Source organism: Colias croceus, chromosome 5 (assembly GCF_905220415.1).
Source record: "Colias croceus chromosome 5, ilColCroc2.1".
Lineage (NCBI taxonomy): Eukaryota > Metazoa > Arthropoda > Insecta > Lepidoptera > Pieridae > Colias > Colias croceus.
Window position 1 is genome coordinate 11,431,784 of NC_059541.1, and position 17,594 is coordinate 11,449,377.

Sequence of the window (17,594 nt, forward strand, 5' to 3'; positions counted from 1 at the left end):
AGCTAAACATTTTTGAGAACAATTTGTGGAAACGTGATAGTACAATTTAATATAGCTAACACATACATACTCCATCTATGAAAGTGACATTAAAATTATGTCCAAACAAAATTGCTTTGACCTACTCTAAAGCGCTAGAAACTAAATAAATTACGCTTAAAATTAGCGACTATCTCAGTGAAAATATCTCTTGTCAAGATCTCATATAAGTCGCGCTATAACGACTTTATTTCCGCGGATCAAACGAGGCACCGCGTTAAGTTTTCTTTGACACTTCTATTTCCGTTCAAGCGACTTTGGTCTTTAGTGCACGGAAAAATACGACTTAGTGAGTTTGAAGAGCTCTTTAACTGGACCGAAAATTTTAGAATTGGACAAGACAGTTCTTGAGGGGTTTTGTAGAAGTAACTTTGTGGAAAAATTAAAAATGAAACATCGTTTCTACAAACTATAAAACAAAGTCGCTTTCTCTGTCCCTATGTCCCTTTGTATGCTTAAATCTTTAAAACTACGCTACTAATTTTGATCCGGTTTTTTTAATAGATAGAGCGATTCAAGAGGAAGGTTTTAGTATAATTTATTAGGTTTTAGACAAAGCGGGCGAAGCCGCGGGCGGTAAGCTAGTAGTTTATAAATGTTTTTTAGTTTGTTGAGTGAAATGTTATGGTACCTTTAAAACTAATATTACTATTAGATTAATCTTATCATTATAGTGCATTATTCAAAAATGCTAGGCTCACTAACTGAAAGTTTTCCTACCTACGGTGCATAAAAAATAGGCTTGCAATAACTATTAATTATTGAAAAGCAGTTAAATATTAAATAAATCTAAGTATACAGAAAACTCATCAGGTGGTGTGGAAGTCGTCTCCCAGTCAGCTAATAAATAGATAATTATTAATTACTAGCTGCGCCGCGCGGTTTCACCCGCGTGGCTCCGCTTCTGTTGGTCTTAGCGTGATGATATATAGCCTTCCTCGATAAATGGGATATATAACACATAAAGAATTTTTCAAATCGGACCAGTTATAGTTCCCGAGATTAGCGCGTTCAAACAAACAAACTCTTCAGCTTTATAATATTAAGTAATTAAGTATAGATTAGAAAGGCTCCAAAATGTACAATTATCATTTAAATATTCATTATATGAATAATAAACGTATTCAAGTAATAAAAATATATATAATATTAGAAGCTTTATAACAAAGACAATATTTATATTTAATAAATAGGTCAATCAAATGAGGCATGGAAAATAAGTGATTTGACAATATCAATTTGTTTCCTTTGTTCCAAACTTAGCTTATTTAATAATATAATTTTTTTGTATCTTTGTTCGTTTGAAATATACCAACTCAAAAACATTTTCACGAACGTTGTAAAATATTTGATATAGTAGGATTAGTATAATAATCTATATATATAAAACTCAAAGGTGACTGATATAGTGATCTATCAATGCACAGCCCAAACCACTGGACGTATCGGGCTGAAATTTGGCATGCAGGTAGATGTCATAACCTAAGAAAGGATTTTAAAAAACTCATCCCCTAAAGGGGTAAAATAGGGGATGAAAACTTATACCATGAAAATTTATCTTTTCCACGCAAGCGAAGCTGCGGGCAACAGCTAGTAATATTATAAATGCGAATATTTGTTTTGATGGATGTATGGACGTTTGTTACTCATTCATGAAAAAGTACTAGACGGATTTGGATGAAACTTTACAGTAATATAGATTATATATCAGAATAAAACATGAGCTGCTGATATACTTTAGTCTCGGTGAAACCGTGTGACAAAGCTAGTTAACCTTGTGGGTCAACAAAGGTTTGTTGGTAAAGTTGCGTTTTGCAAACACTCGTTTTAAGCTAGGTCAGTGTGAAACAGAAATGTTTAAATATTAACAAGGTCTTTGTAAATGTAATCCTGTGTTTTAGGTAAATAAATAATTTGCTTTAAAATAGTGTGCGAATATGTTGGGTCAAAGTATATAATTATAATGTATAATGAACTTTATTTATAACTTATATTTAAATTAAAAAAATAAATAAAGTTCAACTTCTTCTTGGAGAACTTTCGTCACAATAATTTATATTTATATTATAGACTAGCTTCCGCCCGCGACTCCGTCCGCGCGGATGTCGGTCTTTGCGTGGATGGTTTATTTCTCCATTTTGAGTAACTCGGACAATGACATCTTATAAATATCTATTGGACCCAAATACGGCTAGGTCTATAATAATACGCAACGTGTGTTCGCGGTACCTACTACAGAACAACGTCTATGGATAACTGAAAAATTGAGATTAATTTTTTTTCTACGTGTTTTTCCAGGATAAAAAGTATCCTATTTTACGCCCAGGATAATAAGGTATAATTATACCAAGTTTCATCGAAATCGAACCGGTAGTTTTCACGTGATGTCTTCACATACAGACAGACAGACAGACAGACAGACAGACAGACAGACAGACAAAAATTTTTTTAATCACATATTTGGGTTTGGTATCGATCCAGTAACACCCCCTGCTAGTTATTTTTTCAATATTTTCAATGTACAGAATTGACCCTTCTACAGATTTATTATATGTATAGATAAAAACTTATAAGAAAAAGAAAGAAAGAAAGAAAGAAAAAAACATTTATTTCAAGGACATCAATAAAGAACATAATATAATACTTAACTTTAAGTAAAATTATAAGTCAATATTATCGAAACAAATTAATTATAACATTTTAGAAAGCGTATAACTTCCAAAGTATAAGTCACAAGTATTAATGAAGTTTAAAATATGCGTTCAAAAACACCAATCATCAGCCTCTAATGTTAAATTATCCACAGCGCAATCACACCCACGCTTCTCCATCAAAAACCCACCAAACGACGTCAATCGAAATCCAAAGTGTACCGCATTAAAATCGGAATCCCTCCATAAATAAATAGTTAATTAAAGGAAACCGTGGCCTCGATCGAACGCCGGGATTACGGGGCGCCTTAAGCTCTGGGTGCGCTAAACGCTCTCAAATACCTTTTCTTTCAACCAGCTTAGCCTGTAATGTTTGGATTTATTTATTAGCTGTGGAGTGTGGACGCTTTGACAGCTGTGAATGCGGAAAAATGTAATAATTTTTCAGTTTTATGAAGATTTGGTGTGGGCAAGGGCACGATAATTTCGTATGGTGGCCACACGCACTGTCACAAATAGACAACATTTTTTATGGCATATAAAGCATCTGGTGTGTCGCTTGAAGGTAATCACCACCACCCATGAACTTTAACAAAGGAAATGCTTTTATAACAATGAGTCAAAGACATATAATAGAAACTATCTCTATAATATTATAAACTATAACATCGTACAAACGATTGTATTAACACCCGAAGACTCTTGTCTAAGTTTCATAAACTTATCCAGAATCAACTCCATCCCGTGGAATATTAATTAAATTCTCACATACTTTAAACATCAGAACACGATATATATTCCGGGAACATCTCATCAAGTTGTACATCTTAATATACGTTAACATAATATTTAACGCTATGAATTCATATCAACTCCTACATGTAATACGATTGCCTAGTTTCGGAGTTATCAAATTTGAATATTCTACAAAACGTATGCGAGTGTTTCTGTTCATGTAATCAGCTTACTTCGGCTGTTGGATGGGTGTTGCGATGTTACGCAATTATGTGTGGAGCTATTTTAGACTCGACTTTTAGTGTGACTCTTATATATGTAGGTATTTGCCATTTTAATTAATGTACTTCTTTTTTAATAATAACTAGCGGTCCGCCCCGGCTTCACCCGTGGTACATATTAACGTTTTCTCTACATAAGAACCATCCTCGTACTTCAAGGAATATAATAAAAAAAGAATTATCGAAATCGGTTCAGCCGTTCTCGAGTTATGGAATTACAACGAAAAGTGGCATTGATTTTTATATATTAGATAGTAAGAGTATCTTCGTGTTCCTCATGTATATATATTTTTTACAACTATATTAGTCTTATAGAAAAGGTAGTCATATTTTACTTAGTCAGCTCGATACCCAGGGGACAAAACCCAGAACGCTCATGAGAAATGTATAAAGTTAATATGGGTATTTCAGTCATTCTTTTTATTTAACATTAATATGAGACTATTAACAGCCTCTTATTTATTAAAATACACGATGATACGAACATTGAAAATATCGCCTACAGCTTTAACTCAAAATAAACATTGAATTATAGAACATACGTTACCGTCCATCTTTCTTTTGACCTAGCCGTATAAAGGTTTTAGAAGCAAAAATAATTCTCATATATTTGAAACACCAAACTCTGTATCTATTTGTACATTACTAAGCTTTTAAGGATCAATTCGAGATATATTTTAGACCGATAGGTAGAATATTACTAAAATTATAGATTTATTTTGTTAGATATCATAGGTACATTCCATACCTATTCATTTGTAATATCTGATAAAATTTCTAGCATCCTCCAAGGCTCGATAAATAAAACAAATTGCATGGGGAATATGTAAATAAAACAGCTATAATTTTACGATGATTCTATATCGGCATAAGAACTCTAAAACCGATCGTTATTACCATGTATTAGGAGAAAATACGGGGGCAGAGTCATTTGAAATAATTCTTTGTTTCATTCCGTTTTATTGTCAGTAAATTTTTTATAGTCAACGAAATTCCCGTTACATGTTTATTTTACGTCTTTGTATTATTGTTAGATACACGTATTCATTTCCGGGAACCATATTTGATAAACGACGTTTTATTTGTAGATATTGTATTCATCATAATATAGACGCAAAGAAAAGTGTATGAAAATATCTTAAAAGTGAAGTCCCGTGTCCCCTAGTGGGGTAAGGGGGCAGATGCTTTATGCATACATCTTTTTTTTTTTTTTTTTTTTTTTTTTTTTTTTTTTTTTTTTTATAAACAGGTACAGTTACAGATTGTAGAACAATACCTTATATCTAGCTCTTATCTAATAATAGATATAAATTCTACAATCCAATTAATACCGTACACAGCTTACTTATACCAAGCTATAGCCAGGAACAAAAACAAACTAAGAACAAGAAAATTCTAACAGAGTGAAAAAAAAAAAAAAGCCACTATTTAATATACAAAAAATAAAAACAAAATACGTTGTTACAGCAATTTATAAACATTACTTCTAAAAACATCCAAACTACCCAAGAATATGTCACAATCCGGGTCTAAATTATTATACAGGCGGCACATTCTGTGTACAGGATTGTTATGCGAAACATTGTTTCTGGTAGGTGGTATGCTGAATAGACGTGGAGTGCGTGAAGGGCGGGTAGGAGCTCTAAAGTTAAGGCTAGACAAAAGCTCGTTCCCTAATAACCCATTGGCTATTTTATGCAGATTGCACAAATCAGCCAGGGTCCTACGGCTTTCTAGATTCATTAGGTGGAATTTACGCAAACGCTGATCATATTCAGGTATTTTACGCCGTAAACCTAATTTACCACATAATGTACGTAAGAAGCGCCTCTGCACAGCTTCAATGCGGTTTATGTGATTATTGTATATTGGAAGCCACACCGATGAACAATATTCCAATATACTTCTTACAAGGGTTAAATATAATATTATCCACGACTTCGGATTTTTAAATGGTGAGGCAGTACGTAAAACAAAGCTCAAACTTTTATTGGCCTTACTGACAATGTAATCGTAGTGCGGTCTAAATGATAGTGAAGAATCGAACATCACACCTAAGTCTCTAACGACATTGACTCGTTCCAGTGTTACATGACTAATGTTATAATTAAAAATAATCGGCCTTTTACTTTTAGTAAAACACATTACTTGGCATTTTTTAACATTTAGGGTCATACGATTGGTATTGCACCATTCACTGACGACATCTAAATCCCTTTGTAAGGTCTGACAGTCACTATAATCTTGTATTCTGTGGAAAATCTTGACGTCATCCGCGTACGCAAGAGTATTACATGAGATTAATTCAAGAAGATCGTTAATATATATCAAGAATAGCAGTGGCCCCAAATTGGAACCCTGCGGTACACCGGAAGGGGATAAGAATGGAACAGAGTCATAGCCATACAATGCAACCAATTGTGATCTATTTGCTAAATATGAACTCATCCACCTATACAGACTACCATGTATGCCAAGATGATTGAGTTTTGAAAGAAGGATAGTGTGATTTACAGTATCAAATGCTTTGGAAAAGTCTGTATAAACAGAATCCACCTGTAATTTACTATCAAATGATTCTGTCAGATAATTAGTATAAATTAGTAAGTTTGAATTTGTTGAGCGACCAGCTACAAACCCATGTTGTTTGTCGTTTAATCTATGTTTGATATGACTATACATATGTTCGTATATAATGCTTTCAAACACTTTAGCAAAGCAGTTCAAAATACTAATTGGTCGATAATTTTCGACATTTCTCTTATCACCGGATTTGAAAATTGGTGTCACTTTGGCTAGCTTCCATAAAGACGGAAATGTTCCTTCGATTAAGGATTTATTAAATAACAGAGTTAACGGTTTTACGAGAGATGAGGAACATAAACGTATAAAGACTGGTGGTATGCCATCGGGACCAGTGCTTTTGGTTAAGTCGATTTTCTTTAGATAAGATAATACTACGCTCTCAGATATGTGTATGTTGTTTAGTGTGTAATTTGATGAAGCAAATTTGGGAATGTAGGCAACTTTGCAATTTTGCTTATAAACCGAAGAAAAGTATGTAGCGAACAAATTGGCTATATCATGTCCTGTGTTAGCAACTTGATTTTTGTAGTACATACTGCGAGGAATGTCGTTTGTAATTTTCTTGTTTTTTGTATATCGCCAGAAAGACTTCAAATCTTTAGTGAGACTGCATTCGATATTACCGATATACGACCTGAAACAAGAATCTATTAATTTTTTCGATCTAGATCTTAGAATTGAAAAAGTATCATAATCACGAGGATTGGAGTACTTTTTGTAACGGTGATGAAATTTCTCTTTAGATTTAAGTATTCTTTTTAAGTCCTTCGAGAACCATATGGGATAGTGATTCCGGTGGCGTTTTATTCGTGGTGTATATTTTTCGATAATAGTATGAATTTTATTATAAAATAGTTGGACAAATTCATCTATCGGTAAGTTCAAAGCAAGTTGTTGCCAGTTTATTTTTTGGATATGGTCGTTACAACTATTGAAATCGGTTTTGTAAAAACAAAGCTTGTCAAAACAGTTATTTTGATTCAGAGATGCGAGCATGTAACTGAATGTGATTTCCAAAGGAGGATGATGATTGTCAAGGCGGCTTAAAGGAGCGCCGTTAGTAATTTTGTATAAATCTGGCGTATTTGTGATTACGAGATCTAAGAACCTACCGTTTATATTGGCTATATTGTTAATTTGGGATAAAGACGTGCACTGTAAAAATTCGTAAAGTAATTTTGTTTTTGGACATGAGTAACTATTAAGGCCGCCATTATCTGACCATATTAAATTGGGAAAGTTAAAATCACCTAATATAAGAGTACTACAATCAGATGAACTACCTAAAAAATGGGAACATTTATCCATATATTCAGATACCACACTCGTTGACAAGTAATCAGGTAGGTACACAATACATAGGTTTAACACAGCACGATTTTTTAATTTAATATGTAGCCATAGGTCTTCCAAGAGTTCGGACTGCAAATCATTCCTTTCAACTACATCGAAATCCTTAGACAAGGCTACCAGCACGCCACCACCATGTCCTTTGTTATATGCACTACAGAATGCTTCGCTTCTATCTCTACGTATCACTTGATATCTATTATCAAAAATTTCACTCGAGAGAACAGTATTATTTAACCAAGTTTCACAAATACATATGATGTCATAACTATTAATCAAAATGGAATTAGAAATTTCTATGGTTTTACTCTTCATACCACGTATATTCTGATAATAAATTGAGAAAGCCATTATCAAAAACCAGAAAAAAATAACTAAGAAACAAGTTAATCTAAAAAAAAAAAGATAAAAATATTAATTTAACTAATGCATTAAATCTAAACTTTTACTGTCCTTAATGAATATATATTGCGATCCGGGGTCTTTTCTCACAAATATGCGGCCACTACGAACCCAAACGAATTTGTACGATAACTCCTTAGCTCTCATTCTTGCTGCAATGTGTAGAGCCTGATTTTGAGGAGACAAGTGCTCTGATATATAAACGGGCTTCTTTTCACCGGCCAGACCAAATAAGGCAGTATTGAGTTTATTATCAGGATTTGCTTTATTATATCTATAGACAGCGGAGTAAAATTCATCTCGTCGTCTCTCGCTGTTAAATTGCACAATAATTGTACGAGGAACATTCGTGTTTTTGTTCTGTTTAGCCACACGGTTACACTTCACGACATCACCATCAGCAATTTTGTGTCCAACAATAGAAGCGCACTGCTGTATTAAGTTAAGGACATTTTCAGATGGGTGCTCAGGAACACCTTTTATTTCCAAATTTTTGTCCCTAAGACTTTGTTCTATTTTGTTAAGTCGGTCAGACAATTCATGGACAGATGATTTTAGAGCATCATTTTCAGATTTTAATTGCTTGTTATCCTTCGACAAAGACTTTATATTTTCACGCATCTCATCGTTCATATCGCTCAAAAAAGAAACAGATTTACGAAGTTCCAAGAGCTCTTCCTTAAAGGTGACCAATTCCTTCTTTAATACTTGGGATAGCAAAGATGGTATTTCAAGCCTAAGGGAATCGAGAAGTTGATCCTTCAAAGAACCGCCTACTTGATCAGTTGGACTTACAATCGATTGAGGTCCTGAGGGAGGTACCTTAACTTCCAGAACTTTTGTGTGAGTCGGACGACGGGCTGTGACAAAGTTAGGAGAAATGCTATCCTCATCGCTACACGACACCTCAGCACCAGTATCCGACTTTAACGAACGTACAGGAGTGTTGGAATTATCTCCCTTGGGACGCTTATTTCTACATGCTTGACAGGTCCAACTCTTCTTGTGCTCTTTAGTCATAGAATTTAAGAAACGCCTTTCAGATATGTTTGCGCACAGAATGTCATATATCTTTTCACATAGGCTACATTGTATGAAGTGTTTCCCGGAGATTGGGTTCAAACATCCAGCACAGGACAAATTATTATTTTTAGACGCCATTTATTTTATCTTATATGTCTATAAGATAAACAAGACTTATGTATTCTGATTACAAATAACTTGATGAAATTCAATAAATAATAAAAGATCAAATTTTTAAATCGTTAGTCTCTGTGAGGCACACGCGTATGTTTTACCACTCGACGTATCGGAAAGTTCCTTAATCTTTGACGAGCGATGAGTAAACGACGACACTAGGGCTATGCGTGCGATAATCACCCGTCCGCACTAGCAATAACGGTGGCGTTCGCATACACAATGAATCACACTTTTTCTTCGTACCGTCAGATGATATTTTGTTGCACTAATTACTTTGAAATTGTTAAACGAAAGAAACACTTTATTTCTTCAATTGCACAGAAACAGAGTTAGTTTTAATTTTTAATGTTACTAGAACTTTCGAAATAAACAAAGTTTTACACTGGCTAACTTGAATTTGATTATTTAAACTATTATTTATCACAGAACAACAAACTTGCGAAGTTAACAGTTTACCGGTTGGGCCAAAAAAAAAAAAAATTTTTCTCTCATTTTTTAGCTACAAGTGATCAGCCTTATATGTCCTGCCAGACCGAGGCATTTTTTTTCTTCGTCCCGGGAATCGAACCCAGGACCACTCGGATCTACACTCACGCGTCAACCACTGTACCAAGGATGCGTTCAAAGCAATAAGAATATTTTAATGTATATAAAATCATGAGTTCTAAAGACCTTATTATTCATCCTAAAACTTATGAATATTATATCATTGAACATAGCCAGCAGCTTTAGATGAGAATTTAATTATAGCATATTATAAATGAACTACATGTCTGTTTATTAATTAACGTTATTCTCAACTACAAACTGGTGGCTTTAAAATATGTAATTACTTGGGTATTCAATAAAAATATGCTATTATTTCAGAATATATTCTGTATTGTCTTTATTACAATGTGTACTAGTTTGTCACCCCGGTTTCACCCGTGTGGATGATGCGTTTGTTTTTAATTTTTTAACGTTTATTATCCTAATCTTGGCGGAAACAAATCTAAAACCAAACCAAAACCGCTCCGCTGTTCTTAAGTAAAAAATTGTCTTACTAAAACGTCTTTTTTATATAAATGATATTGGAAACATTATTTTTACGATCCCGTCCAGCAATTGTACAAACCATGTACAGGCGTATGATTTTATCACGAGTCATTAACCTTTACCATTCAAATATACAATTAACATACAAATTATAGTCTTGGTTTTATTTCGGTTAGAAGTAATTATTAGGTGCGTAGGCAAAGCGTAGGCTTCGCGTAGGTCTAAGTCCTACGACGCCGTAGACCGGCTACGACGCGCTACGGGTCGTGGAACGAGGATTATCTCGACTCGATCAAGATAATTTTTCATTGTAAGCGTGGAAAATGGGTATAAAGGTTTTAGAGTGACCTAAATAAAACTTATTCGTGGTATTATTAATATTTTATTGTTTGAATTTTTAAGAATTTGTTTTCAACGAAATTACTATTCTTGAACTTACCAATTTAATCTAACGTTCTGCGTCTTTTAAATTTTATTTACTTGCGGAATTCAATATTGTTAAAAAGTTTCGTTTCAATAAAAACGAGATTATTAATATATTATGTATAACATACCACAGCAATGCCCTATTGTGAAATCTGTGATATCTAGGTTTTAATAACTCTACGTTCTTAATAATGTACTCTATATAAGTAAGCCAAAAATATTAAGGGGTCTTAGATATAATTATGAAAATGGAGCCTTTATTTTCACCAAATAATAAAAGTTTTACGTGCGTTTATTATAATTAAAGAGACATTTATTTTTAATTTCATAATATTATTTAGTTATAAAATTCATAATATGAATTCATTTTCGTTTTACAAAACAGAATTAGCTGGTTTATTACTATGTTGTAAATATGTTCATTTAAATAAAGTACTTTCATCGTTATTTTGCTTTAACAAGAAGTATAATAAACATAATATACCATTTCATACATAATGAACTTAATTTACACATATTAAAGATATAGATGGCTTAATTCAATGCTGACGTTTTCATAAAATATATAGATCGTATTTATGGGCAATCGATGCACATATTTCATTACAAACAACATTCAAAAACTATTTATTTTTTCAATTAAAAAAGCATCATCAAAATTTACGTTAGCTCATCAAAAATACATCCAAAAAATACAACGAATTGAGCCTTCGAACAAGGAGAGCTAATTCACACAATTATTGCTCCGGAAAATTGCCACTCCCACTAATTCCCAGAAGCTAGTTGCTGGCGCTAGTTCCATTGATTGCTTTAAATTGTGTCTGCTATTATGGTCTGTGGAATTCCTTAATTTTAGATAGTTCGTATTTATGACCTTTGTTTCTAAGAAACCCGTAAATGATCGATTTCCATTCCAACCATCAACCATCAATAAAAATATGTAATATAGATAAATTTTATTAGAAATCTCAGCTCTTAAGCATTTTTGTTGACACTGCATCAGAAAAAATACAACAATGGACATATTTTATGTTAGAATTAAGTTAATTTGATATGATTTTGATCTGAGTGTGATTTTATTTCTAAGATATAAGAAATAATACAAAATAGTATAATAAAAATTTTTTGTAAATTACTTTAATATAAATTTCTTCTTTAATATACAATAATAATTATTTGAGTGAATTTTTAACATGATAAAAAAAGACGTGTGGCACTCGGGGACTGCCGCGGTAAAGCTATTGCATAGCATGCCCTCAAGCCACACCTCCGCCCGTCGGAGTGGGGAGGTTTTTTCGTTACGGAATTTCTCGAATCGGTCCCCGCGCTCAAGGCCTGCGATAGAAGCTATGCAATAGCTTAAAAATCAAACAAAATTCTAAGAAAATACCGAGGCATAAATAAATCTTAGCATCTAGTACGTTTCAATATTGAAAGGCGTTTTTAACAAGAAATACTATAGCGTATTACAAAATCATAATATCATCGTCCAACAAAGAACGTAACTAAATAAATGCTAATATATTTTAAAAATTTCAAAAGATGCATTATCCTAACAAAGGCGTCTTCGTAAATGGGATGAGTAACGGGACGGTGTTTTTATTCCTTAATGGAATCTTTTCCAAGGTATTAATGATGATAATTTTGTTTTTGCAGTTTCAATATCGATTGGATGAATATAATAGTCTATCATATAGAAATCAATCTACGTTGAATTTTTTTGCCTATTTATATTAAAAGTGCGTTGGAAAGAATGAAATACTTATTTTGTTAGCGGCTCTACATTAGATAAATAAAAAATAGAAAGAGGCGTGATAAAACATAATAATCATATTATGTAACTGAAATCTGATCTTAACATTATAAAAACATAAAAAGTGGAGCATTTCTATCTCCAGTTAAATTAATCCATACTAATATTATAAATGTGAAAGTAACTCTGTCTGTCTGTTACTCAATCACGCCTAAACTACTGAACCAATTTTCATGAAATTTGGTATGGAGATATTTTGATACCCGAGAAAGGACATAGGCTACTTTATATCCCGGGAAAATTACGCAATCCCGGAAATCCCACGGGAACGGGAACTATGCGGGTTTTTCTTTGACTGCGGGGGCGAAGCCGCCGGCGGAAACCTAGTTAAATATATTATAATGCGAAAAAACTATTTTAGGCAAGTATAATGTATTGCAATATTTTTCATTTAAACCGATAAATATTTTAACAGGAATGAAGGTGAGAAAGTAAGGTCTTTCTTAAGTGGGATCTTACACCATAACCACAGACTAATAATAATATACTACGTATACAACCATAACGAAAGATTGACAGCTGCCGAAGGTGACATTCCATGGTGTAAATTTAGCCGAAAGGTATATCGGAGTGAATTTTTTATAACAGAAGTAGTCACGTCACGTGAGATGAGGGGTCTTCGTGAAACAGAAACAACTCAGCAAATGTTAATATAAAAGGGTATTTTATGTGGGTCGGAAGTTGGTACTATATGCTGTTGTATGAAATGTATTTATTTATCTAAATAAAAAAAAACCGGCTGTAAAATTATTTTATATTTAATAAGATGATTAACTAAAACAAAACAATCAATTAACAAAATACCATTTGTTTTCATAACATGAAATTGACGATTGCTTTCAAAAATACAAAACTTCAAAAAAAATGTTAAAGAGTTAAGTTTTAAATTTAAAAGCATTATGCATATTTTCGCGTTAATGCTCACGACAAAATGTTTGTAAATAGGAATTAAATATATAATTATCTATTTACCAAAAAACAACGCATATTTACTCATTCATGAACCATCACATCCTCAAACACTTCCACAAACCCTAAAAGAAGAGCCACTAAACATTCGATTAACAAAATAAGAGCGAACGTCGTCCCATTTCAAAGCAAGATTCCAAAAATCCCGCTCCGAATATGATCAAGGGTTACGTAGGGTTAGCAAAGCGTTTCAATTGTAATCAAATATGTCGGCGGGTCGCCGTCTGACTAAACAAGATAAAGCTCAATGTTGGCGTGTAAACGTGTAATTCTTGCCTTTGACAACCCTGATCTTGGGCTGCGGCGCACGGCGTGAGTGGAAGCGAGTTGCATTTGTTTTGTGAGGGTTTTATTTGTCGTGTAGAAGCAGCTATAGTGCTGTGTATTGAGCAAATACATGAATAGACATACACAATTAGGCAGGCATGTGTTTTGCACTCTCTCTCACCTAAAATATGATAAGTATAAAATTGAATAAAATGTAATATGTATAATTAATATTTAAATTTCTTATTTGAAGTTATAAATATTTTGTTTTACTTCCTAAACCATGTATATAGATAATTTATGTACTTAAAATTAAAATACGCGCGTTATTTCCTAAATTCTTTACATAGAGTAATGGCAGTGAATAATTCAATAAACTTGTTACAATCTATAATGTTTACTATACTTCTTTTTACTACATTTTTATTCATATAAGTTGATCATATAAGGCTACTTTGATAATCTCTAAAAATAGTTAACCCGCGCTCCGCTTGTGTTCAAACCAAGGTCTATATTAAGCAACGTCTTTCCAGATTCCAGGGTCCTCTTGTTAATAATATTACTGTACTCTATTACTTCACTAATGATTGTCATCCCGGCCCTCAGACTAGTAGTCTATTAAATTACAGGAGTAATAAGTACAGCTAAATTGTCGGGATTTATGCTTTGGAAGATTTTAAGGAAAATTATAAGGCTATAGTGAAATTATAACAAAGTACATTGTATTGTACGTTTTTATTATAAATACTCCGTTTAATTTCTGTCTAGAATTATTGTGAAATTCCGTGGCTTGACTATTAAATAATTGCTGTCTAACGAGGACTATTAAATAGGAATTCTCGTGTATTTAATTGGTTCTCGATAGCTTTAACGATTTTCATGACAATTGGTAACTTTCATGTAATTTTATAATTTTATGTATTTTATTAAATGAAAATAGGTGTCATATTAAATGTATGTATAAATAATCAAATCGGAGCTTCTAAGTTTTTAATCACAATGCTTGAAATAAAACAATGTTAAATTATATATTACTCAATGAAAAATACGTGTTTATTTATTAAATAATCCTTGAATTTTATATTTCAACAACGACGATTGACTATTTTAAATATTAAACTAATATCCAGCTTATCAATTACTATAACCTTCAAATAAATGTGTTTACAATAAATAGAGCACTACTTGATCCTTAGACCAGACAGATTAAATTAATAAACGATGTAACGAATATGAAAACGGGTCATCTTATCACGGCCATTAACAGAATCGGGGGTTAAAAGTAAATTTATGGGTTCATCTGTGAGCGCTTAACCCTCGGAATTAAATACCAAACTCGGTGCGACTGCGGTTTTTAAGGGGTTGTGTTGAATAAATTCATTTAATTACAAACGAACATTTGCTACTGTGGCTTATTTTGGCCTAATCTGTGTAATTGATTTGTATTGATAATCTCGATTTTGGTCTCAAAATGGTGTTTGGTTATTTGAAATTAATTTTAGTTTATACAATTAATTGTTAGTTAACTATCCGTTTAATAGATATATGTATAAGTGAATAACATAAAAAATAAACCTAATGTGTTCTATTTCACTATTTGTCCCGCTTACGTCACGCTTGTAGCAGGTCGTAGCACATTCGTAGCGGAATTAGCTACGCGCTACGTACTCTTTGAATGCTACGGTTTTTTACGATGCATACAATCATGTCACAAAGTGAAACATAGCAAAGGGGAACAAAAATGATTATTCGTGTGTATCATTGATGTTAGCGTTTTCCTTTTATATTTGTTAAAAAGATTATATAAAAAATAATATAACTTAATGTATATTAATAAAAACATAAATCTTTGTAACAGGAAAGATGCCATATTTGCAATAAAGGGTATGAAATAGGGTTTTGAAATTTGTATAGGGACGCCGCGCTGTTACCGTGGAGTGGGTGTGAGCGAAGCCGCGCGTGAAATTGTGTCAAAAACTACGTAAACAAATAAGGCCGGTTGCAGAGCTTCACCGACCATCAGTGCGTACGTCAGTCGCATTTGTCATATTGGAAATTCATAAAACGGTTCATAGTTAGACTGACCATACGCACGCGTATTTCCATACATATGACAAGCGCGACTGACGTACGCACTGATGGTCGGTGAAGCTCTGCAACCGGTCTAAATATTTTTATATGAATGTCGTGTTACTTACTTACAGTAATATTTTTACCAATTTCCTCTCATCATTCAGGTTTAGATATTATAAATAATAGTGATTAGGTTCACCGCTTACTGATGTAGACATATTTAAAAAAAATTGATATATAAATTCATACATTGATATTTTAACTAACAGATAAGTTAAACAAAACATAATATCAAGAAGTAGTGATACTGTCCATAACTTTACCGATAAATATCCATCATATCTCATTTAATAAATTGACCCTTTGATGATTGATGATAGTTTCTAACTTTGACATTAACTTCATTGTATTTTAATTTCCTTAATAGCAATATGGTATTTTTGTAGTACATTAGAGACATCAATATTTTTTATTTTAGTTGTATCACTTAAAGTATTTATGTCAGTTGTTTATCTTAAATCACTTTGTACGATTCAATAAAATATTCCTAAATTATAAAATGTTGATTTTTGTATTTTGATTAAATTGTGCAAACCACAAAATGGCTGCACTAATCCTCACAATGACAAAAACATTATAAACTTACATAAATAACATCAAACAAGTTTTATTGCTAATAATTTTTAAAATACGATACCTATTTTAATAGAATTCATCTTTATAAATAGATCAGCAAGAAACCGAGCATCTGTCGAAATGTTTATTATTTTAAATTTGGAACCCTTAAAAATCGAACTCCAGAATTTGTGTCAGCAAATTTTTCAAAAGTGTCTGATAGCTTTTTTCAGTCACTAATAACCATCGCTATGAATAGCGTTCGATATCCGCCATTCCTAAAAAACAAAAGAATTGTCAACCGATCATTTTAAATGCACCTCTTAATTGACGTATAAAATTTTTACACTTTGATCCTTATCGCTTAGACCTAATGTCGAAAATAGCTTGTCGCCCTAATGGCCTAACCGCGTCAAAGAAAATAGGAATAACAATGAAATCGTTATCGTTAATAAGTCATCGTTAGCTAAATGGACTTCTTTTATTGTGCGATTTGAAAATGAATTGACTCTTGTTTCTATGCAGTGAAGAGTGATTTTCGTTTGTTATTATTCTCAACACTTGGCCGTATAGTGCTTAGGGAAGTGTTTTTGTTCAGGTGTGACAAAGCAGAAATTATGGGAAAGTGTTCACTTATATGAATTCATACAATATTTTCGCGGCGAGGAAAATTTTGTGAGTTCAGAGCTTCGTTGGGAAGCCAAGGAATGTAGCTAATATTGGAATTTAAAAGTATTTTAATCGTTGTTCTAATGAAAGGATTTTTAAAACATTCTTTGAAGTTCTAAAGTACAATAAATAATCTTAACTTTATAATATGATTTGAAAATATTAATTTATATTACTTATATAAATTTTTGGTCTCAAGTGTTATGGAAGAGAGACGATGAAGCTTTTTTAAGTGATCAACAAATTGTATATTCAAAAGAAAAGAATAATGTGTATGACCTTGATAAACCAAAAAATATATCAATTGTATTTTAATACTTTTCCATCAAAAATATTCTATTGAAAGCCACCACACAATTTGTATAATTTAGCACCGATATTTACCTTTCTATACATATCGTTCATAAATGAAATGTATTACAGTAAGCTGAACTGTCTGTGTACCGATCGGCCGCTGTTCAATCGCGGGAACAAATATTTGTC

General features: G+C 32.5%; 2 protein-coding genes across 2 annotated transcripts in view; one reads left to right on the plus strand and one right to left on the minus strand.

Annotated features, from left to right (window-relative positions):
* Positions 1-17,594, plus strand: part of LOC123691643 (protein O-mannosyl-transferase TMTC1-like) — a 128,147-nt gene that overhangs the window by 2,092 nt on the left and 108,461 nt on the right. The window lies entirely within an intron of this gene.
* On the minus strand, positions 8,066-9,064 carry LOC123691938. The gene has a single exon (XM_045636533.1). It carries the CDS (start codon positions 9,062-9,064, stop codon positions 8,066-8,068), a length of 999 nt encoding a protein of 332 aa, XP_045492489.1.

Bases quoted from the DNA above. Each gene is read 5' to 3' on its own strand.
- LOC123691938 (XM_045636533.1), bottom strand. From the start codon at position 9,064: ATGACTAAAGAGCACAAGAAGAGTTGGACCTGTCAAGCATGTAGAAAT.